This window comes from Equus caballus, chromosome 12, assembly GCF_041296265.1.
Source record: "Equus caballus isolate H_3958 breed thoroughbred chromosome 12, TB-T2T, whole genome shotgun sequence".
NCBI classification, from domain to species: Eukaryota; Metazoa; Chordata; class Mammalia; order Perissodactyla; family Equidae; genus Equus; species Equus caballus.
The window spans coordinates 46,698,662-46,723,440 of NC_091695.1; the positions used below are offsets into that span (position 1 = coordinate 46,698,662).

At 58.6% G+C, this 24,779-nt stretch overlaps 1 protein-coding gene across 15 annotated transcripts in view; it reads right to left on the bottom strand.

The window, feature by feature from the left end:
- SHANK2 (SH3 and multiple ankyrin repeat domains 2) overlaps window positions 1–24,779 on the bottom strand; it is a 561,551-nt gene that overhangs the window by 287,701 nt on the left and 249,071 nt on the right. For all 15 annotated transcript variants that reach the window (XM_070229004.1, XM_070229003.1, XM_070229002.1 and 12 more), the window contains 3 exons: window positions 21,648–21,963; window positions 10,623–10,792; window positions 1,423–1,536 (listed from right to left, as the gene is read on the bottom strand). In XM_070229004.1, the coding sequence (XP_070085105.1) occupies window positions 1,423–1,536; window positions 10,623–10,792; window positions 21,648–21,963 (600 nt within the window). The remainder of the gene's footprint in view (window positions 1–1,422; window positions 1,537–10,622; window positions 10,793–21,647; window positions 21,964–24,779) is intronic.

Below are 24,779 nucleotides of genomic sequence, written 5' to 3' on the forward strand. Positions count from 1 at the left end.
GAGGGGGGACCAGGAGCGGGGATGCTCAATCTACGTACTGAGAGAGGGAAGGAGGAGAGGGAGGGCGGGTCAAGCTCACAGGCCATGGCCTTGCCCTTCACAGACGAGAGAGGCTGGGCAGGCTGCCTGCAGGAGAGGATGAGTGTGGGCCAGGGGTCCGTGGGCACTGGGGGGGCCTGGAGGGCCGGCCTGTACCAGGGGCTCAGTATACCCATCATCACACCCAGTTAAACATGCTCCCATCCACCTGCTGACCACTGACCCACCCGGCCACGGAGCACCTGCCAGCCTTCCCTTTCAAGCTTAAGTTTGGGACACTTCTCACCTCGACGTCCCCACAAGACGGCAGACATTACCATTCCCCTTGGTGTGTGAACTTGAGCAGAGACCGGACGGGGGAAGCTTAGCACAAACTGGCAGCGCCCTGAAGTCCGGTTCTTGGAAAGGGGACCAGCTGAACGTCCCTGGTAAAGACTCTGCACAGCCCGCCAGGTCAGGGGGACCCAGCAGGCCAGGAGACACCATCGTGCTGTCCAGAGCACGCGTCCTCGGAACACCTCATCTTCCGGCTGCGCGAGCCCAGGCAGACCTGCCACGGGGCAGGGGGCTCCCTGGCGAGCATCGGGGCTGGGACCCCCACGGGACAGAGGCTCGTCTGAGCAGAGCTCAGGGGCCACCTGGCTGCAGAGGGAGATGCACCCAAGCCACTGGCCGCCAAGCGAACGTGGTGGCTTCTGGCACATGCACGCAGAGGCTGGGAGTCCAGCAAAAGCCAGAAGGCACACATGGGGACCCTGGGGCTTTGCTTTTCCCAGCTCCCATACTATTCTCTCAATACTGTTTTATATACGTGGTCTCCTCTTAACATTTTAACCAATTCCACCTTTCGGCGATTAGTTTGAAACGGCCTTCGGCAAGGGCTCTATCTGGGAGGTCTGAGAGCTGCTGGAATGTTTTTCCTTTGCAAACACCGACCTCTTTTGAGCAGTTTTCATCGAGCCATCAAACTGCGTAGTTCTCAGGGAGGGCCTGGGCAGGGCCTCCTGGTGAATGTGAAGCTGCCTGTTTATGATATCGGTATAAGAGATTGATAAAGAGGCTTCGAGCACTTAGTCAAGCCCCAAAAGGCTTTTTCTCACAGCTAGAATGGAAGATCCAAGCTTTCTGGAATGTGCATTGAGCTGCCTTCTAACTCACAGCTTCCACGCTGTCTCGTAAGGGATTTCTGGTCTGGGCAAAGCCCAGTGGGACTGAACCAGCCCGCCTCGACGCACCAGCCAAGGCCTCGTCTTGAGACGCAGGCTTTCTCTGTAACAGCACACCCGCCGGTTCCTCGCATGCTCCACAGAACTGGCAACACGGACCTCCGGCTGAGACAAGCCGGGAAGCCGACCCGAGGCTCCCGGATGGCGCCCGCCTTACCTGCCTGGATGTCCTTGGGCTTGCACTGGACTTCTTCCACGCACTCGGCCGGGAACCATCCGATGTGGCCACGGGCACTGCCTTCCCAGAAGCCCCCTTCGCCGATGCTCAGAACTAGAGACAAGGAAAGGGGAAGGCGTTACCGGCTGGTCCCAGGGCTCGGAGAGTGGCGGGTAGGCAAGGGTCGGGGGCAGCAGATGGAGCGGAGCCAGTGTGTGTCGGCCAAGCTGGCAGAGCCATTGCCTCTGGTCCATTTGCTGGCTGGCCACGCCTCCTCCTGCTGTGGACGAGGGGACTGGCAAAGTGTCCCTCAGAGAGGACAGTGCTGAGGGCGTGGCCCACGCAGTCCCCAGGTCTCCTCGGGCAGAGAATGCAGGTGCGTCCTGGCGTCTTTCTATCTGACACCACACGTCACGTGGCCACTTTGTTCCATCTCCCGTGTCCCAGTTGAACCGGGAGAGTGGTGGCTGTTGAGGCCCCACCATCAATTACTGCAGGTGTAAAAGTGGGGGGCAGGCCACCTCGACGGGGAGCAGAACGAGGAGGTCGTGCCTGGAGGAGAGAAGTCCCAGCGTCTGGGTCTGCTGGATCTTTGAAACCAGTTTGAAGAAAGAATTCACAGCAGGAGACGGGAAAGCAGTGAAGGGCTCTCTGATGACTCCACGACACCATCTGGACTCAGGGAGAAAGGGCTGGATTGAAAGCTCATTCGGCCAACGCTGGCACGGTGGGTCCCGGCCCTTTGGCGTGCTGGCTTATTAATGAAGAACCTATTGATTATGTCGGTGCTGGCAAGGAGCAGAGGTTTGCCACTCCTCTTAGGGAGAAGGGGAGGTGGGCTTGTCCTTGGGGGGCCATTTTGCACTATGAAAATGTGAAGACAAGCAAGGTGGGGCATCACAGCTGCCCTGCCTGAAGGGCCAGGGGACGACGGGCTGGGTTTGGGTTCTCCCTCCCTGGGCTACGTGCTGGGAGCTCAGAGAGCCTTGTAAACATCCTCTGGGAGAGTGAAGGGAATTTGTTTCTACACTGGACTGATGCTGAGCACGGGTGGACAACGCAAATCTAAAGACACGGGGTAGAAGGGGCCAATCACAAGGACCCAAATGTTCCCCAAGGCACCGTTTGGGCAAATATTTTGGTTGTAAGGGCCGAGCTCGCAGGTGGGGTGGAGGGAGGGAGCATTTATATCCCAGGCCTTTGGTGCAGGGCTGGGGGTGCCCCCAAGGCCCTGGCTCCCTCAGAACGGGGCCGTGCAATGGGGAAATCCGTATCGTCTCTCCATATCTTAATCTTTAAATTACTCAGGATCCAAGGCACCAGAACTGTGGAAAAAGGGATCAAGGCAACAGTGGCGCTTTCTTCCATCCCTCATTTTCATCTCAAAGGCCAGAGAAGGAACCATTGGACCCACGGTCTTTGAAGGTCAACAGAACAGAAAACCTCGTTTTTATAAGTCTTTGCCTAATAATTCGAAGAAATGACCTAAATGGAACAAGCAACCTCACAGCCGAACCAGACGATTATAACCGCTGGGAGCATTTCCTCTAAAAATCGATGCCAGCCCCTTACGCTCCACGCGGCCCTGCTAACCCGGACGCGCACACGGTTTCCCAGTGGAACCCGGATCTGTGAGGTCGTCTCGCAGCACTGCCCTGGCGGGCGAAGGGAGGCCGGGGCCCTGCCTGGCGCTGTGCGACCCAATGCCCTGCAAGGAAAGCACCATCTCTTTCCTGTGATCGGGGCTGTGGGCAGCCATTCCGGTTGTAGGAGGTCTGGGGAGGAGGCACGCATGGGCAGATCTCTGCCACATCTTATCTGCGTGACACGTGGGACAGCTTCTTTGCCTCTGTGCCTCAGTTTCCTCATCTGTCAGATAATACTGCTTAGCTCTGAGCATGGCTGTGTGTGAAACAGAGGCAGCTAACCCAGACAGAACCCCATCACAGCTCGCTGGCTTCCTTCTGAACCCCCGGTCAGGGATAACACATTCCAGTCCCACGTTTGATCGATACCATGGATACACTTCTGGGTGTGTTACTGTTGTTATGAGACCAACAAAAAGATGAAAGGCTGTTTGCAGCTTCTCAAGAGAGCGGGGGGTGAATGCAATGCAGAAGGGGAGATGTGCTGGAAAGAACTGGCCAGCTCAGGGACCCTCCACATCGAGCTGGTGTCAGCCACACTGGGGAGGGAGAAACAACAGGATCTGTGCCGAGGGACCGGGTGCAGGGGTGGTGGGGAGAAAGGGCAGAGGATGAGCCTGGGTTTCTGGTTGAGCAAACGGCAGCTGGTGGTCCTCTTTATGGAGGGGGAAGGAAGAAGGGAATGTGTGCAGAGGCGGGTTTCTGGGTCCCAGTGGAACATCCCATGTTCAAGGTTGTCTGCAAGACAGGCCCTTCTCTTCTTAAGTGGCAGTGAGCGAATCCTGCAACCGTGTACGCTGGGCCACCCAGCCCTATACCTGGGATTTTTCACTCCCTGCCTTCTCAAGGGCAAACCCTGACAGGCACACCTGTGTCCGGGTGGGGACAGGTGTTCCTCATATAGCAGGAGGGAGCGGAGTTGGGCTCACCTGTGGATCGATGATTAAGTCATTGAAAAGTAAACAGTTCACGCCCTGAGAAGGAACAGCATAGGAGCCCAGCACACACCAGGGCCACAGCTGAAAAGAACTGGTCAGAGAAGGGTGCCCCATCTAGCCGTCCCCTCTGCTGGTCACTGCTCCAGGCCCCTCCGCTCCAGAGACACACAAGCCCCGCCTTGCGAACTGGAAAACCACAGCAACTACCCGCCTTGGGTTAGCTCCACGAAGTTGACAGGTGGGGGCTGGGAAGGTCACTGTGTGGTCCCCACCCCTCTGCGATGCTCCGGCCCTCACCCCCAAACTCTCCCGCCTGGCCCGGGTCACGGAGGAGGCAGCTGTCTGAGTGCATGGGGGCGAGGCTTGGTGCTGGGAGAGCCGGAGGCCCAGGTTTTCCCCCTATTCTGCACCGAATCCCCTGAATGGATTCAACATGAGGCTGTGCTGAATTTCAAACTGTCCTGGGCTTTCTCCCATATGTGCATCACCAGGGGGATCAGAACGGGTGCACCCTTGTTCCTGGGCACCCCTCACTCTAACAGAGATGGTGGGGCACGCTGCCCCAGGTGCACAGGATCAACTGTCTACTGGGAATATTAAGACCTCCCTGGCAGAGCCGAGCAGAAAAGATTTGAATAAAGTGAGAGTTGAGGCCCAGCCAGGAGACACAGGGTCACAGCAGGACCCCCAGGCCCTGCCCCTCTGTCGCCAGGACCCCACCTCCCTGGAAGGAGCGAGTTCGGTTTCTCTAGCAATCCTCCCAGAACTCCTGCCCCTGCAGTGGCTCCTTAAGGTCCAGGGGGCAGAATTCCTACAATGACCTTGGCTCACCCCCACCGGCCTGCTTCCAAGAGCCAGCGGCCCGGGCAGCCAGGATGCCAGGGGCTGTTCAGGCATAGCTTGGACGGAGGGAAAAGGCCCCGGCCGACAGAGCAATGGGTGCCAAGGCAACTGCGTGTGCAAGGCCGCGTGGCCCACCCAGCTCTCTCCAGAAGCCTTGACTCAGTCCTCCGCAGTGCGAGTTTTGGAACTGAGCTCCATCACTTTCATTCTCCACGGGAGGCGGGGCCTGGCTCCCCGCACGCCCCACACTCTGCAGCGAGCCGCGGGTCCCAGTCTGGGGGTGATGCCCCGGCATGGGGAAGGGAGCTCTGCTGGGAATACGGGGTGAGATGCACGTCCTCTCATGTGCCACGGCCCACGGGGTCCTGCCCAGGCCCGGACGCCTCTGAGTTCTGCGTCCTTCCTTGGGCCACTTTCCTACTGCAGCCCATCTGTGCAGCCTCGAGCCCACGTCATCCCGAGTGTGACAGCTCTGGAAGGGGCACACCCTTCTCTCCCCCAGCTGCCCCTCATCCAGGCGGCAATCTGGGGGTCTCCTCTGATTCCACCTTTCACTGGCCCCTCAGCTCCGCACTCCACTGACCCGCAGCCCCTCTCCTCTTCCCCCAGGCCTATTTCCTGTCCGCATCTGGGGGGCTGCAGGACACAGGCCGGGAAAGAGAACGCAGCACAGGCACTTGGCTGTCCCTCCCTCTGTGAGCGGTCAGTCTGTCTGCCTGTGGCGATTCCCACAAGAAACCCTGTCCCGTTCTCTGTGTCTGTCTTCATGGTCCCCTCCCTGCCCCCTTCAAACGTGCTGGGAGCCTGACCGGAGCCCCTGGGAGCCCGCAGGCCCCTCCCCAGAACACCCTCCCTGGACTCCAGTGAGCTCTGAGACGGACTCAGTGGACGGGCAATTCGTCGGCCGCTGGCCCGTCCGAGCACGAGGTTTCTCATCTCTACAATGGGGACAGGCCTGGACGAGGACTTCCTTGGTCCTAGCACCTGCCGACCCTGCTCCCTGGCCACCCGCCCACGTGGTCTCAGCATCACTGTCACTCGACAGCTCGGGTCAGCCTTGGTGGGGAGTCCATGGTCAGGCCCATGAGTCCATGTTGGGGCCTCTCTTCACTGGCTCAGGCACGGCTGAGAAGAAGGCAGGGCGTGCGCAACCTGCAGCCCAGAGCCGGGAGAAGCTCTCTTCCAAGTCAGGGACGTGTGATTGTGATGGTGAAGCATCCAAGAGGAAGGGAGAAACACCAGCCCCTCGACAGAAACACAACCTGAGACTCTACCTGTCAACCAGGATGCAGCAGAGGGACACACACACACATTCACACATGCACATACACATGCACACAGGCATACCCCAGCAATTTGGCTGCCTCTCTCAATATCAGCACTGAGACAGCCCACCCCTCCTTCTGGTTTCTTCCTTGTGCAAGCCTGACCTGCAGGCCAACCAATGCTCCTCCACCACCTGCTCATGCAGGGCAAGTTGGCAGAAGCAGGAGCATCAAGACAGCTCTGAATAGCCCTGCACTTGGAGTCTTGAGTGCTGGCTGCACGGGCCGCATGACTTGGCGCTCATCTGTCCTTTTCCCGTGGTGCCCAGTATAGTGGGCTCTGTTGGTGCCCCACCCAGGACCCCTTCATCAGGACCGGCACCATCCTCCAGCTGCTGTGATGCAGGCTGCTAATGACTCAGAGCTGACTCCTGTTCTCTGAACTCCCTTTCAGAAATGGGTGCCGTCCAGCCCAGGAGGTTAGGCCCCACTCCCCGGGAACCCAAGTTAGGTGCCCCCCACTTCACACCGGGGCCCTTGTGCCTCTTCCCTCGCCTGGTCCCTGTGAATTTGGGGGACCCGATACTCAGTGAGGGAATGAGTGACTCCACTTACAGAATGGAGCACCTGGCTGACAGCCACGCATCCACACAGACGCGTGTGGCACAGACAGTGAGTCTGCCCCCTTCTCTCTGAGCGACGTCAAGAACGCAAACTCGGGCAGAGCCAAGTAAAGCGGGCACCAAGCCGACCGCGGAGTGAGTGATTAGGACAGACAAGGGGGTAGGGGTTGGGACCCGCGTGGGCTCGGAGTCCAGACAAACGAGCTCTGAAGGCCCAGCTCCCCGGTGACCAGCGTGGGAGATGGGAGATTTCTTCACCACGTTCCCAGGTCTGGAAGAGGCAGGCGCGAGGGGCTGAGTCGTGTCCCCCAAATTCACATGTTAAAGCCCTGACCCCTTGTACCCCAGAAAGAGACTGTATTTCAAGATGGGGTCTTTAAAGAGGTGATTAAGGTAAGATGGGGTCACTAGGCTGGGTCCTGATCCCATAGGACTGGCATCCTTATAAGAGGAGATGACACAGACATGCACCGAGGGACGACCACGTGAGGACACAGGGAGAAGATGGTGTCTGCACGCCAAGAAGAGAGGCCTCAGGGGGAACCAGCCCTGCCCACACCTGGACCTCGGCCGTCCAGCCTCCAGGACCCGGAGACAGCAAACGTCTGTGATTTGAGCCACCTGGTCTGGGGGACTTTGTAATGGTGGCCCTAGCTGACTGATGCAATGGGATCCGATACCTTCGGCCCACAGTTGCTGTGAGGTTTACACACAAAAACATACGTGACGCTTGTATGCCTGTAAACAGCAGGCGCTCCCTGATGACAGTCTCCATCTTTGTCCACTCCTCTATTATCTCCGAGGCATGGAGAAGGGTACAAAGCTCCTGGATATGAAGGGACAGGCCAGTGGGTGACTAGGAAGGCTCCCCAGGCTCCTCCCAGCCTGGCCAGAAGCCCGGCGTGGGCCTGGGCCTGCAGAGCAAGGCGGTCCCCTGTGGAATGAAGGCCCAGGGCTGGGGGCTGGGGGCTCAGCTGATTTTAGGGCCGAGCTGGGTCGGGAGACCTGGGTGACGTCCAGGGGTCACAGGGTGGGCTGAGCTGGGGTGCACGCAAGAGCAGGCCACATTGGGGCATTCTTCCTCTCCACATGAGCCGCCAGCCTCCCCGGCCTCCTGAGTAACCAGCCTAGAAGATGCAGGGGCTGACCGACTGGCGAGAGTTGTGGTTATTTTAAGCATCGCCACCCAACAGGAATCAGACAGCCCCTAAGTGTGGCAAGGCCTGGGAGCCCACCCTTCCCAGTGTCCTCAGAACAGCAGTGGCTCCCAGATGCGGCTCTGCGCGCCCAGCTTTCTGCCTGGGAGGAAGGCGGTGGGCATCGGGCGGCAGCGGACGGGCCTCTGGGAGGGCGCAGGAAGGTCCAGCAGCCGTGGGCTTCTATGGCCCCCGTGCGCCCGGCCTGGCCCACCAGCTCCACCAGGAGCGGGGTTCCCCGTGGCCCTCCAGGACGGCCTCCCGCAGCCTGCAGGTCAGGGGAAGAGGAGAGGGAGGCAGAGCCGAGGCAGTTGTCCACTGGCTGATGTGACTATAAAGAGAGGGTCCTGTCCAGGGACAGCCGCGCACACAGCAGACGCCTCAGTCGCCTTTTGTCTGGGCCTGAGTGAGCGCTGGGACGGAGCCGGAGGCAAGGCACCTGCCCGGCCGCCAGCCCGCCCGTCTGCAAAGGCTGCGTCTTGTGCATGGTGGCCAGTTGGCCATACTGTGACTGTTGTGGGGTCCACTGAAAATATTCAACAAGTCAGGAAAAGGGCTACCACGTGACGCATCCTGGTACTAAAATTCAAAACTGCAGGTCATGTGAATTTTTACATTTGTAATTTGAAGGTTTCTATTTAAAAGTTAACGAGGATGCTGCCTTAAATTATATAGGGGCAATTCCGGGATTTTTGCTTATGAGTGTGATGGTCAAAGACTCCATGGGACCACACCACAGAAGGCAGCTATGAACCCTGAAAACGATGGGAAAGGAGCCGGAGCCGGGGGACAAACAGACAGGCCTGGTGGGATGCACGCTTGCCCTGGGGGAGGGCAGGGGAGCTGGTAGGAAAGGCCCTCCTCCCCGGCCTGCGGCCTGGACAAAGTACAGTCCACGTGGCAGGGCTGGCGGTAGACGGGCACACGGCAAACACCTGCAGTCTGAGCAGGTGAAGAGCCAGACAGGTGAAGCCAGAAAGAGGCTGGGGGCAACCCCACAGGGGAAAGGATGGGAGAGAGGCCGACAAACTCAGCATCCCACATCTCTGACCCCAAGTGCAGACGCAAAGCCGCTCAGCTAACATCTGAGACCTGAGCTGTCACCCAAGCAACTCAGCGAAACCTAAGAAGGAAAACGAGCCGAACCGAAGCCAGAATGTCCACAACTTAACCCTCCTGATGTCCAGAACGCAACAGAAGACAACCAGACACACAAGGACCTACGAGGATGGAGCCTGTTCTCAACAGAAAAGAAACCAGGTGAGGCCAACCCCAGATGACCCCTGACGGCGGAACTCGCAGATGAGGATTTCAGAGCGACGATGGCACCAACCCACAACGTCGTGAAACAGCACGCGTTTTCAATGAGTGGGAAATCTCAACGGGGTCCTAGGAAGTCTTGGCAAGTAAAAAGAAATGAGAAAAGAAAACGCACATGGAAACTCTAAAGTTTAAACACATAATTTTTGAAATTAAAAAGTTCACAAGATGAGCTTAACAGTGACGGGGACGTTTCAGAGGAAAGAGTAAGTGACCTTGAAATAGATCAAGGTCAGTAGAAATGACCAAGGGTGAACAAGAATAGATGGAAAGAAAATGAACAGAGTCCCTGGGACTTGTTGATGCCGCCAGATGGTCAAATATGTGTGCAGCTGGACTACCAGAAGGTGTCAAGAGAGAGAACGGGGCGCCACCTGTCATTGGAAAGCCAGGGACATCAGCCGGATTAGCACACGGTACAGGACGGGGACTGAGTTAATTGCCAGCTCAGGGCCAAATGGAGACGAGTGGGGAAGGCAGGACTTCAAGCTGGCCTGCCCACGTCTACGGGCATACCCTCTATGCCATGCCTCCCCTGAAAGCCTGCCCTACAATGGCAGGGCCCACGCGTGGCTGGGCACACGTGGCGTGACTTTTCCTGCTCTTCCTGGTGAGTTCAGCTGCCCCTACGTGGCTGCAGCCCACACGTGTCACTTCTCCACTTCCGTTTGTGGCCTTTAGCATCACAGGCCTCAGCTGCAGCCACTGCCATCCTCCCTCCCTCCTGCACCTGTGTCATTACGCCCATCTGCCTGAAGGGTCTCGCATACTCATCTCCCAGATCAGAAACCATCGCTGCCTCCCCAGGACCCTGGGAACAAAGTCTAACTCCTCAGCCTGGCATTCACAGCAGCCCTCGATGCTCTCAGCCACAATTCCCAGGATTCTGCTTCGGGAACCCTTCCCTCCAAGGCGGTGGACTGCCTTCCTTGGAACGCTGCAGGCCTCCAGGCCGTGGCGCAGGCTGGACCGCCCACCCAGATACCCCTCCCTGACTCCCAACAAGACACGTCCTAATCCCGCCTATGCTTGGACCCGTCCCAATGCCGCTTCTTCACGAGTCCCTGGGGGTTTCCAGTCAGCGAGGAGCTCTGCCCATCAGTGGCCTCGTCTGCCCCCTCCCTTGCTCTTTTTATGGGGGAATCTCATTCCAGTTATATGTGTGTGTCGTCTTCCCTAATAGACATCACGGTCACCGCGGGTGCATCCCGCGAGAACGACTGGTGAGCGTCCCTCTGTTCCGGCTCTGCCCTCCCAGGGCTCCCTATTTCCCACAGCAATGCCTCGGATGCTGACACCCTCACAGCCTGGTTGAGTGGGTCAAGTGAGGCTGAGGGGCCCCAGAGGCAAGAACCTCGCGGACACTGACCTTTGACCCTGTCGCCACGGTGAAGGGGGATCTCGCCGTCGACCTGGGGTTGGTATGGCTTGACGACAACGAAGAGCCGCCCGGGCACCGCACTGTAGAGCTTCCGCTTGGGCCCCGGGTACTCGAAGGCCGAGAGCACGTCCTTGTGGGCACCAGGCGGGAAGGTGGGCCTGAGAGGGAGGGGGCAGAGAGAGAGAGAGAGAAGGTCACTGTCACTGCCCGAGACAGAGCAGGTCACGCCGCCGACCTGGGGCCAACCCGTCCACAGCAATCGCTGGGCAGTCACACAGGACGGAGCTCCAGAGTCTAGAGGAAGAAGTAATCAGGCTGGAGGCAGCATTCGTGGTCAAAAGACTTGGGGAATTCTGACCATCCCACTTCTGGGAATATGCCCCGAAGAAGTGGAAGCAGGACTCAAACAGGTATTGGCAAACCCACGTTCATAGCAGCATTATTCACAACAGCCAAAAGGTGGACGCAACCCAAGTGTCCAGCGATGGATGACCGGATAAACACAATGTGGTCCATCCACACAGTGGAATATTACTCGGCCTTAAAAAGGAAGGAAATCCTGACACGTGCTCCCACGTGGATGAACCTTGAGGACATGACGCTGAGTGAAAGAAGACAGTCACAAAAGGACAGGCATTGTGTTATTCCACTTACAGCAGGTCCCTAGAGGAGTCAAATTCATGGAGCGAGAAAGTAGGCTGGTGGGTGCCAGAGGCTGGGGGAGGGATGGAGAATAAGTGTTTAATAGGGACAGAGTTCACTTTGGGAAGATGGAAGGTTCCGGAGATGGATGGTGGTGATGGTTGCACAACAAGGTGAATGTGCTTAACGCCACCGAGCTGTGCCCTTGAGAATGGCTAAGATGGTAAATTTTATGTTTTGCGTATTTTACCACAATTTTAAAAACAAATAATAATAATAAAAGGCTCCAGTGGGGGCAGCCATCAGGGCAGGCCCTGCGTCTCTGACATGCTATCGGCTTCACTGTGAGCACTGGCCACTCCAGGCGAGGAAACACCCAGAACCTTCTGTCAAAGGCTCTCATCGTTGCAGTGCATGCGGCCCACTCTCACGGCCCCGATGACATTTCATAAGAGGCACGTCAGTCCTTTCCCACTTTATGTTATTATTTCACAAAGAGCGTATTTCCAGGCTGACATCCACCCCTGATGTGAGCGACATCTTAACTGGGCCCGAGGGTGGGAGACGTGTGGGACAGAAGCATGTTCTCAGAAACATGTGTACGTGGTTTCCATGGTGACATGCCTGCATCGCTGTGATGGGCGACCCGGGCTGCCTGTTTCTGGGAAGGAGAAAGAGAGCACGTCCACCCTGGTTCTTATCCATGATAATTGCCAAGCGTCATGTTGAGTTCTCTTTCTGCGATGGGATCTTTAGAAAAAAGCATCCACACGGATGAATCTGGGCAGAGATTCTGGGGCGAAGCTCCAGAGGGCCCTGGTCAAGACAAGACAAGAATTCCCCTCCAGCTGGTGTCTCCCAACGGGAAGTGAGAGGAGTATCAGTAACACCTGGGGAAGGTTCCGGAATCAGGGAACCACATCTGAGTCTCAGCAAGAGGCCGACTCATGTCACAGATTCATGGCCAGGAAGGCTGGGGTCCCCAACCGTGGTTTTCCCCTTGAACTACAGATGCTGTGGCCTGTGAACCTACCGAGGGAGCCTTGAGATTTCCTCGAGGAAGAAGTTCTTAGATTTAGGCAGGAACTGCTGTGAAACAGCATTGCAAGGAAAATTCTAGAAGCCGATGTGACCACTCACTTTGGGATTTACTGTGACGCCCCCGGCCCGTGCCTTCTGTACTGTGCTTTACCCACAACTGTACCACCGGTCAATGACGTGTGGTTTGCTGTATGCCGGTGAAAACTCACAGAAGCGAGACCACGCCGTCTTCTGTCTGACTTCACCCACCGTCACGGTCGTGAGAGCTGGCCACGGGGACCCACATTCACACATGTGAGACTGCAGGCTGTGGCATGCTCCACTGACACCCTAACGTATACTGTAGTAGTAAGGTGTGGGGAAGGGCTGGCCGCCACGTCTGCCTGCCGGACCACAAAGCCAGGCTCTCCCTAACCCACGTGGGGCAGAGGGCAGGCAGGTGCTTAACTGAGCTCAGAGGATGCAGACAGGAGTGGGAAGCTGTGGTCCTCTGTCCCCAGGCCTGCCACTCCTCCCCAGAGCCTTCTCTAACCAAGTCAAGGTCACAGGTGGAGATCACAGAATCCTGCCCACCAGGCAGCCTTGCCCAGTGGCCTCACATCACCTTCTCACCTGACCTCTCCTTGCCCGGCCAGGTAGAGATCAATGCGCACAGACAGGAAAACCCACCCTGAGACTCGTCCTAAGGAGCCGGTGGTCCCTCTCGGTAGATGTTATTTATCCCCAAACATCCTGGGAACTCCTGGGGCGGCGACCCCTGCAGGAGCCAAGTTGTATGACCATCTCTAGTGCAAAGGTGACAGGTCAGCAGGCCAGCTGACTCACAGAGGAAGGACAATTTGGGTCACCTGCCCGTAAGGAAAAAGAACTTGGGAAAGTCGGAGCAGCCCCTCAAAATCCCCACCTGAGAGGACTCGCTGCCGTGGCATCTGCATCAGGGGGCGGGTTCGTTCGTTCAATCCACCTCCGTCAGCCCGACTCAGGGCCGCCTTGGCCCAGGACTGAGAGTTGAGAGGACAGCCTTCACCACACGGGGCCCGAGCATCCCTCCCAGGACGGGGGAAAGTGAGTCCTGGTAACCAAGGACACTCAACTCCTCTGCAATGGGGAAAGTGTCCCCTGGGGCCACTGCGTCTGGACCCAAGTGGTTCAGAAGAGGCCGGGGGTCACTGGAGGGTGTGGCTCCAGAATATGGCAGCCCGGGGTCAGATCTCCCCTCTCCTTAGACCTCCACAAGCAGGGCTTGAATCACCCTTGATGAGCCTGTCACATCTGTGCTCAGTGATGGGGGGTAGGACCCAGCCCCCGGGGCTGCTGGGAGGGTAAATAAGGGGACGCAAATAAAGAGCCCCTCCTCACCCCCGCCACCTCCGTCACTGCAGCTTTGATGGCAGTTATGGCCTCTGCATCTGAGAATCACCCAGGTTGAACCGGGAGCAGCCGGAACACAGGGCTCTGCCTGCACCATCTCAATGCCCCCTCCTGGCTGGAGGTGCAGCAGTGGGCGCTCAGAAGTGTCCAATGCATTACACCTCATTGAGAGACTGCAGGTTGGTCCTAGCAGTGAGGTCACAAATGAGCCCCAATGCCTCCCAGGCTGCACGGATGCTCCTGGACAGGAGGCATGGCTGCAGCAGACACCAGGGGGCGGTGAGCGGATGGGCAGGTCCGCCGACCCCCATGAATCCATCCCTAAGGCCAGGAGAGTAGAGGACCATGAGAAGGCCGAGGTGAGGCAGGTGGGCTTCTCCCATAGGGAAGGAACGGGTCAAAGTCCAGAGAAAATATAAGGACAGACCACACTGATGGCAGCAGGGGCAGGGCAGAGGGTGAGCCACACAGCTGGGGTTGCTGGACCTGACTTCAGCTGCTTTTTGGCTGCAGAAGAAGCCATTATGCCCCGACTTTGGGAACCAAATGAGGAGCCCATCTTCTCAGAGCCCCCACCCCGTATCCCCCAGTGGAACTGCTGCAAGGACCTGCAGGACCCCACTGTGCACAGTCAACAACAATCAGCAAGGAGGCTGAGCCCAACCTGAAAAGTCGATCCTCAGGAGAAATCCATCCACCCATCTACCCACTCATCCATCCATCCATCCATCCATCCTCGGAGGCATCCATCATCTATCCATCCATCCATCCTCCATCCATCATCCACCCATCCATCCATCCATCCATCATCCACCCATCCATCCATCCATCCTCCATCCATCATCCACCCATCCATCCATCCATCATCCACCCATCCATCCATCCATCCTCCATCCATCCATCCATCCATCCATCCTCCATCCATCATCCACCCATCCATCCATCCATCATCCACCCATCCATCCATCCATCCTCCATCCATCCATCCATCCATCCATCCTCCATCCATCATCCACCCATCCATCCATCCATCATCCACCCATCCATCCATCCATCCATCCATCTATCCATCCATCCACTTATTTATCCATCTACCACCCATCCATCTTACCACTTATCTAAACATCATCTGTTCACTTATCCATTCACATTTCAAAAGGACCTTGCCAGAAGCCCAGCTGTTCACTTACTATCAGATGTTGAACAAATCAGTCAATCTCTTGAAGCTTCAGTCTCCCCATCTGATAAGAGGGGATCGTCTGGAGTGACCTGAGAATGAGTCAACAGGAGCCACTCTGTACAGGTGTTATGTGGACACGAGCACAAGTGCCACTCCCTGCACCAGCGGGAAAGCGGGTAACAGGATGCACGTGTCAGCCAGCTGATTCCAGCCAGAGCCAGAGTGTGTGTCACTGGGCAGAGAAGTCAAAGTGAACACAGCTCCAGTCCGGGGAGCTCTGTTCTTTGAGCCACTTTGCAGATGGTCAGCTCCCTAACCCAGCAATCCAAGCCCAGAAAGCCTTTGCCTAAGAATAGGAAGCAATTAGGCCTCGTACACCAGAGCATGTCCGTGGTTCTAGGCACCAGCAGCAATGTGCGGTCCCACACAAATGCTCAAGTATGCTCTTGTTCCAGATCAATTTGAGCCTCGCAAAGCCCCATTTCACAGGTGAGAAAACAGGGTTTCCACAAATAGGGATCTAGATACAGAGATTTAGAGCCAACCACACATCTCGGCTCCCTGACTCCAGCCCAGGGCCCCCTGAAGCCTCGCTGTTCCATGCGGTGATGAACCGAGGTGACTACAATCTCCTCTGCGAGGGATGGTGCCTTATCCCCACGATGCCCTGTTTTATGAACCTCGCTGTCTGCCACGCTCCGCTCTCCCATGGCCACCCCAGACAGCAGCAGGAGCCACGGCCCCTCCACAGCTCAGGGTTGGGAGTGCTGTCTCCTCTTGGGAAAGGAGGCGGGGGGCCAGGCTGGGTCCCTCCGTCCTCCCTGCACAGGGAGGATGGGTCGGAAGTCTCCCCCACCCCAAACTGTCAGCATTTTCCTTGCGTTTCATCCAAGAACAGCCAGATGGAATTCCAACCACGTTGCTTGGTAGAGGGATAAATCACTGAATTCTCAGTGTCAGAAAACGGGTGGCGTCTGTGGGGTGGCTCGATGAGTGAACTGAGCCATTTCCCAGTTATCCTGGGGGAACAGGGACCAGCCTGCACACTGAACTTTCTCCATTCATTCATCTGTCAGCCTCTTACACATCCATTCCTTCACTGGGGAAGTATTTAGCGGGTCTGTAGACGCCCACGAACATGAGACAGACTTGGACCCCCTGCCCCTCCCTGATGCTTGGCCGGCTCCTTTCTCTACCCGGCGATCTCCCCTCCTCCGTGGAGACCCCCACCTCCCCCATGGATGCCTGAACCCTGACTTGTGTGAGCTCTGGCTCCCAGGGGTCTCTATTGGGGGTGTCTCTGGTTCCATGTCCTCCACTACAGCAAGCTGGGGGGCTGACATGTCTCCTGCCCTCATTTCTCAGTTGAGGACATGGGGAGCATCCAGCACGGAGGGGGCTGGTAATTCACTCATTCATGCCACTAACTGAGAGAGCAGAGCGAAGACAGAATGTCCCCAAATGCGGAAGGAGAGAAAGAGACACGTGAGGGATGGCCCTCCACAGCCAAGATGCACCTGCTCCCCCAGGTGGGCCTCCTTTACCTGGCCCCACCTCCCTGCCAGGTGGCGACACAAACCCGGGGGACTGGCTCCTTATCGATCCCCTACTCCTGGCCTCCTGTGACCTGCCATCAGCACCCTGGATGGCAGTGCCCATCTCGCCCCCGCCCCGCTCCAACCCTGCCAGCCGGGCCCCTAGCCCCTTTTCTGGGTCAGGACAGGCACAGGGGAAGGAGCAGCAGCTGCAGTTCTCACTGAGGAAACCAGGTCCCTGTCCCTTTGGGGGGGTGGGGGGGGGGGTCAAAGCATCGGCGTCCTGGTTCCCATGTCCCCAGGAGGCAAGGAGAGGATCCCGGAGGTGGACAGAGACGCGAGCCAGAGGGGCACCCAGCGCCCCTTCCCACCAGTGAGCCTGACCAGATGGCGACTTTATCCTCTGAAAGGGGCTGGATAGGCAGATTCCCACCACCCCGGAACCTTCTGGAACCCCTGTTTCTGCCTCTGCAGGAAGGGGAGGGGGCCTGTGATTTCTGAAGTCCGTGGCCCCATCTGTTCTCTGAGCAAACCTGCTCTTGGATTTCAGGCGCTTGTCTCCGGCTGGAGTTCCTTCCCGGGGCGACACAGCGGGTGAGCCACGGGCGGCATTTCATCTCCGCCTGAACCCAAAAGCCTGTCTCTCCACTCTGCTGAGCTGAACCCGCCCAAGAACCCCTCATCTGATGAGAGAGTGGCCAGAACGCTCCCTCGGCTGGTGAGCCCAGGGCAGCCCTCAGGACCAGCTGCCCGAACTTTGCAAAAATACATCCAGAGCTGTTATGAACCTGGGGAGAGCCGGTCAATGCCCTGAGTAGCTGGGAGGGGTCCTCACAGGACCACACCCCTCGTCTCCATGCTCAGGTGGTGGGCGATGGGGCAGGTGGACGCGGCAAAACCCCTTCTCAGTTTGGGTCTTAGAAACATGGACCAGCCATGCCAGTGTGCGCCACCAGAGGGCACTGCCTCAGGCAGGTGCGTGCAGATCCTTGCATCTGAGGCAGGATGCAAACAAGATTCTGCAAGTCCATCGGCTCCCAGCCTCTCTGGACCCTCTTACCTCCTCTGCCCTGCACTCGGGGCAGCTCCGTGAGGGCTGGCTCCACGGGGCAGGCTGACCCTATTAGCAGCACAGGGCCCAGGCCGGGGAGGGAGCCGGTCAGGGGGTGCCAGCAGGAGCCTGGGTGAGGGCTTGGGCAGCTGGGGAGCCCTCGACCCCTCTCTCATCAAGTCTGTATCTGAGAGTCTGGCCCGAGGCTGGTTCTGGCCACCCGATGTGCCCACTGCATTCCTGGCTGAGGCTTCTGGGGCCTCAGGTTGGCATTTAGGCAGATGGGCTTTGCCTGGGAGTGGCCGGCCTTCCCCATGGGCAGTGAGAGAGAAAGGAGGGGACAAGGGGAGGGCGGGTGGGGCCAGAGGACAAATCCCCTCATTCGGGGTGTGAAGTGCCCTCTGCCCGCTGATGTGATTTTCTCTGCTTCTCCTGCCTCTTAGCCCAAGCCGGAGCCATCACTGGGACAGTGGCACCCGCCACCTGCCAGTGTCTGCCCCACAGCAGCCGGAGGGTCTTTCTCTAAAATGTCCCCGATGATGATGACAACTAAGGGTAGCAGACACTGTGTGGAACTTCCTACGAGCCAGACACGGGTCTCAGCACATGACGGGTATCGAATTCAACTTAAACCTCATCATAAACCTCTTACTCCCATTTCATATATAAGACGATTGAGGCACAGAATGGTCAAGTCACTTGCCCAAGGTCACACAGCAGGGAGGAAGCTGAGCTGAGTTCAACCTGGCAATGTGGCTCAGCATCTGCTTGGGTGATGGGCCACTGGGCAGCTACGCAGTGATCCAGGCTCTGCAGACAGAGAGCGCAAGGCCAGTACAGGGCTTTCCCCTCCATGGCATGGGGAGCACCCTAACCCCAGCTCCCGGTTCTGGGATAACCAGAAAGGGGTCTAGGGGCACCCCGTGCTGCCCAAGACTGGGACCCAGTGTCCGCCTCACCAGCACCCCCTGTGTATAGTGCCTGGCCAGGGCCTGTCTGTCCCAGGAAGGGGCTGGGCTCTGAGCTGTGAAGACAAAGATGGAGTGGAGGGACTCAGCCACCTCCTTGAGCCCCCAAAAGGCCCAGGGGCTGTGCTGGGGCGCCCTGCGTGCCGGCATCCCCTATCACCCGGGCTGGTTGGGTGCAGGTGCGAAAGACCCGGCTGTAGCCTCCTGGCCAAGAAGCAGAGAGCCTGCCATGTGGCTCAAATGCCCACTGTTATCCTCCCATCCCAGGGGAAAGCCAATGTGCCTGGCAGGTCCCGTTAGGACAGGGGAGTCCTGGGGGAAGGACCCCAGCAGCTCACTAGTACCCATGCGGGGCACTCCCGTCACAGGACAGCTCCCGTCACCGACGAGGGAGCTGGATCCTGAGCACATGGACATGGACAGGCAGGCTTTGCTGGGATGGGGGAGGGAAGAAGGCCAGGACGCCGGCAGAGAAGGCAGGACTGACAGGCAGGGCACTGCTGGGCAAGCTGGGTGCTGGCTGTGCCAGGCCAGCTCCACTGACCAGGACAGGCAGCAGGCTCAGAGTCAGGCGGACAGACCGGCCCGGGGTTAGTACTGAGTCCTGCAACCAGGCAATGCCTCAGTCCCATAGCTCTGGGCGACAATGGGAACATGCCTGGCCAAGCGCCGGGTCTTGGGTCGGATGTAGATTTGAGCTTCATCTAAGGACTAGCATGTATTTGAGCACTTACTGTGTACAAGGCACAGCCACCAATTCCTTCATTCAGTTTGAGAACAACCCAAGGGAGCTGCTCTTTCTATGACCTTTGTTTTACAGTCACCGAAGATGAGGCACAAAGTGGAGTCCAGAACACGTGCTGGGGAAGTCCTGGCAGCGAGCACTCAGCCCAGGCTGGCTGCTGGGATTCTCACACACACGTGTGTGTGCATGCACATATACAAGCACACACATGAGTGTATGCGCACACACATACAAGTGCACATAGACACACACATACAAAGTGTGCACACACACTAACACATGAAAGTGCATACACACATGACACACAAACATGCACTCACATGCACACACGAACATGCTACACACAAGTGCACACACGCGCATACATAGACGCATAAAATGCATGTACACACTAACACACAAATGCACACACAAACACAAATGTGCATGCATACACATGCACACATGAACGCGCACAGCCAGGTGCATGCACACCTGCGCAGGAAACCAGGGACAATCGGGCAGGGTCCCTGCCACGTGCCCCAGCTGTGTTTCTCTCCCCACAAGAAATATTCTGCAGTTTTTGCAAGTCCCCCGGCCACACATCCTGCGTTATATTATTAGGTTTCGTGCTTGAGGAAGGGGACGCACTCTGTTTAAAATTATAACCGTAATTCTAGCTAACAGGGCGCAGCGGAATTTGCAGCCTCGGGGAATCCTCTAATTTAGCTTTGAATGTTCTCAGCGCTTGGGACTCCTCCCTCGGGGTGACTCAGAGTGAGAATCTAGACCAGAGCCGGGAACTGGAGCTCGCGGTTTGGAGAGACTCCGGTGGGAAGTGTCGATGGGCTGGGGGTGTGCCGGCATCGAGAGGGTCAGGCCCGTGGCCCCGCCGAGGGGCTGGGAGGCTTGGGTTCCCTCGGGTACGTTCTCCCCACCACCTCCGTGGTGGCTGCAGCCTGGAGACGTGTCTGCTGCTCATGGTGATGGCAGTCAGCCCTCTTCCGGGCCCACATGATGTACTGACCCTCTGCCTGGGCCCCTGGCCCCGAACACATGCTGGCCTGCAGGATGCAGCCTGACCCCGCCTCCCCAACATCCCTGATCTTAGCTGGGGGCGTGGAATGGTGACTGAAGCCAGCAAGACTCACCATGGGCCGGCTCCTCGGCGAGCCCAAGCGCCTTTCGAGACCTGGGAGGCGGGATGCGGAATCGGGCGACACGCTGGACCAAGGGGGCATTCGAACCTCACCAGTAACCCCATGCCAGCCGGGAAAACACAGGTCCGCCAGCCCTCCCCGGGAACCGTGGGCGAGGACAGAATTCAGGGAGGACAAGCCCTTGTGAACCCCGCATCACAGACTCAGGAACCGGCGAAACCTGGGTCACAGTCCTGCCCCAGCTATGCACGGGCCGCATGGCCCCGGGCCTCAGTCCCCTGGTCTGTAAAATGGGAGGACACGGTGCCCCTCACAGAGGCACTAGGAGGAAAGGGGCGAGACGAGCTGATGCATAGACCAGGCTCCGGCCCCCACGAGACTGCAGCGGGATGAACAGAGATGGCCCCTGCTGTGATCGCTCCGACCAGCGCCAAATCCAGCCCTCAGAGGCCCCCGCAAGGAGCGCGTACCCAGGAAGTCCCATCCTCGCCTAGAAGGCAGTGTGACAAGGTGAGAGGGCACTTGGGGCTTGGAGCTCTGAGTGCCCATGCAGCACTCCCGGCTGCTGGGAGACGGGCGAGTTGGGGAGGGTCCGGACCCCGAGTCAGACGCCGAGGCGGGCCATGTGCTCAGTCTGCATTATGCTGGCCTCATTTCCTCATCTAGAAAAGGGACCAGAATGGGGTTTCCCCGACCTGGGGCTGCATGCACCTGCCACATATGCGGGCATATATCATAGGACCAGCTAGGACTATCTCCGTGGCTGCTGGGGGTTCGTCAGGCCCAGGGCCCTGACCGGGCCCCTCTGAGCCTCAGTTTCCCTGTCTGAGCAGGGGTTCCTCACTGCTACGAGTGAGAGCACTGATTTTGGATAAGGTGCGTTTGCATCAAATGCAGCCCTTGGAAGAACTCTCCGTGCAGAGCAGGCTGGTGGCCTCACCTCCCTCTCTGTTCACTTCTACGACACAGAGGCCGACGCACAAGGAAAGGAAGAGAGGCCACAGACACCAGCAGCAGCCCCAAGCCAGCCCAGGAAGCTCCACCCGGCCTCCCACGCCTGTCCTGAGCAGTCATCATGGGCACAGTGCTCAGGAAGGTGACCCTGGGCCCCACTGCTCTCGGGAGGCAGCCTGAGCCAGGGCAGCTGGCAGAACTCCGCTTTTAAATAAAGTGTTCTCAGCATCTGGGTTGGAATAAAACTGACGTTCTGTTCAACCTGTGGGCAAAGCCCCGAGTTCAAGAAACCGGGAGCCAGCCGTGGTGCACGGCGGTGTTCCTTCCTCTCGTCCCTGCGGGAGCCCCCTGGCTCTGCACCAGCCCCTGCACCCCACCATTGCTTACCCAATGTGCCAAGGCTGCTGGAGCCTCTTGCCATCCTCGCCGGCGCCGCCAAGCCTGTTGAGCGACGGGGACCGGCTGCGGGGCCCAGGGGTGTAGCTCCCGATGGTCTTCACGGCCCCATCGGGCTTGCTGGGCAGCTGCTGCAGCAGCTGGGGCGAGAGGCTGCGGTGGGAGGCGGCGGAGCAGACGGCCCACTCGGGCGTGCTGGCGTTGAGGTTGTTGTCGCTGTTGGAGCGCAGCAGGACCCGGGGCGCGGCCAGCGTGTTGGGGGGCCGCCTCCTGCGGTTGGAGTACGCCGGAGCCTCTCGGAAGGGCACTGCGTTGGAGAGAACGAGGAGAGGTGGGTGAGGGCAGGCATGTCACCGTCATGGCCTGGGGGGGGGAGGTGCAGGTCCGCATGCGCCGAGCCCCCGTGCCAGCCGAGCAGCTGGGCGACGTGAATCCCGTGCTGACCCCCCTGCAGGACCCACTGCGTGCAGAGCTCACCCCGACACAGAAGCAGGGATGGGTGGAGACCGATGACGTCTCCATTTCACGGAGGTTCAAGCTAATGCTGGAGATGGAAGGGAGTCGGGGTCCGACTTCCATCCGGGCCAGCGCCCACTTGGCCAGAGCCCCAGAGACACGTGCGAGGGGGCCGCCCCGTCTCACAACAGGCTCAGGACGCTGAGGCAGCCACAGAGCTCCTCCTCACCACGACCTGGACCTGATCCCTGTGACGCGCTGTGTCCCCCTGAAATTCATGTGTTGGAATCCTAATGCTGGTACCCCAGAATGTGACTGTGCCAGGAGACAGGTCCTTTCAGGGAGTGATGAAGTTAAAATGGGGGCACTAGGTGGGCCAATCTAACCGGGGTCGTTCTAAGAAGAGGAGAGCAGGAAACAGACATGCACAGACGGATGACCACGTGAGGACACAGGGAGGAGACGGCGTCTACACGCCAAGGAGAGAGGCCTCAGGGGGAACCAGCCCTGTGACACCTGGACCTCGGCCGTCCAGCCTCCAGGACCGGGAGACAGTCAATGTCTGAGGTTTAAGCCGCTCTGTCTGTGGGACTGTGTTACGGCGGCCCCAGAAGACGCATCCAGCCCTCCAAGTCCACTGGTCGGAGTCAGTGTGCTCGGATGCAAGCACGCTCCTTTCTCCACCCATCAAGCCGGGACGGGCAGCGTGAAACAGGAGGGGTGGGCACGCCTCATCCGGCTCCTTACGAATTTCCAGAGTAGAGCACGGACCTAGTGCCACGTGCCCAGGGACTCGGAATGAGGACACGACCCACAGGGACCTAGAGGGCCGGCCTCTGGGTTGCTCCGAGGGCTGGAGCCAGGAATAGAAAGTGTCCTTTCCAAGAAGAGGCATCTGAAGAGGATGCAGGGGAAGCGAGATGCCAAGGACCCCCGGCAGCCGAGGACATGGGCTTCCTTGGAGTCTCGACGCCCTGGTGGCTCCCCCGCCTGCCACGGGACTCGCGCTCTGTGGACTGAAGGACTGAAGCCAAGAGAGCTTTCCAGTCTGCTGCCAGAGGCCAGGGGCTGCCACGCCACCAAGTGCAGCCGCAGAGCCACAGGAAGCACAGACCATCCTGGGGAGCTGATCTGGAGATGGGAAGCTGAGTGTCCCAGGGGAGAAGAACGTTACAAGTGGCTTAGGACAGAGTCCTGGACAATCTACCGCCCCCGGCTGCCCGAGGTCAGAGGCTGCGCTGGAGTACTTCATGGAAATGGAGAACAGCTGCCCCCTTCACTGAGCTTGGGCATGACATCAGCTCCCTGCTACCAGCCTGTTCACAGGGGACAGAGGTGGTGCTGGCAGAGCTGCTGGAGGTGGGGCAGAGGTGTGCTGGCAGAGCTCATGGGGGACAAAGATGTCACTGGCAGAACACACTGGGGGAGAGATGGTGCTGGCAGAGCCCACTGGGGGAGAGGTGGTGTTGGCAGAGAGCACTGGCAAGAGGTGGTGTCGGCAGAGCTCACTGGGAGACAGAGGTGGCACTGGCAGAGCACAGTGGGGGAGAGCCAGTGCTGGCAGAGTGCACTGGGGGACAGAGGTGGTGCTGGCAGAGCGCACTGGGGGACAGAGGTGGTGCTGGCAGAGTGCACTGGGGAAGAGAGATGGTGCTGGCAGAGCGCACTGGGGGACAGGTGGTGCTGGCAGAGCGCACGAGGGGAGAAGTGGCGCTGGCAGAGCGCACTGGGGGAGAGGTGGTGCTGGAAGAGCACACTGGGTGACAGAGGTGGTGCTGGCAGAGTGCACTGGGGGACAGAGGTGGTGCTGGCAGAGTGCACTGGGGGAGAGGTGGTGCTGGTAGAGCACACTGGGAGACAGAGGTGGTGCTGGCAGAGCACAATGGAAGAGAGATGGTGCTGGCAGAGCACACTGGGGGACAGAGGTGGTGTTGGTGGAGCGCACTGGGAAAGAGATGGTGCTGACAGAGCGCACTGGAGGAGAGGTGGCATTGGCAGAGCTCCACTGAGGAAGAGGTGGTGCTGGCAGAGCGCACTGGAGAAGAGGTGGCACTGGCAGAGCTCCACTGAGACAACCGTGACCCAGTGCACCCCTTCGCCGCCTCCCCAGGATGCAGGGCCGTCCTGGGAAACCAGAGACGGAGGCAACCCGGGGAAGGCGCACGCTCGGAATTCACGTTCTGGTTCCGAACAGCTGGTGAGAATTTGAAAATGACACATCGGGGCGGTCACGTTCTTTTCAATTAGGCAGCATCGTGCTCTCGTTCCAACCCGCTCCCTCTGTGAGGCCTTCCTGTGGGAGCAGGACGCACTGTTCCCAGCCAGGGCTCTTCCCTGGGACCCGCTCCTACTCTGAATTCCTCAAAGCAGAACTCAGAGACACCAGCCTGGCCGGGAGAGACAGCGTCCTCCGAGGACCCCCGTCTCTGGGGCGCAAGGGAATCAGCCAAGGCCTTACCCACCTACTAGAAAAATCTCATTTTGGGGAAAAGTCCCCGAGTTTGTGCTTCGCTGGGAATGAGGGAGGACCACATCGGTGTCACTCTGAGCAGGCAGAGGCCAAATAGACTTCTGGAATGATGAAGGGTTGTTCATTTAGGGTTTGAAAAGCCCCCCTGGGCTGGGGTACTCTGGGGTGATCTGAGAGCTCCCCGACCAAGGGGTGGG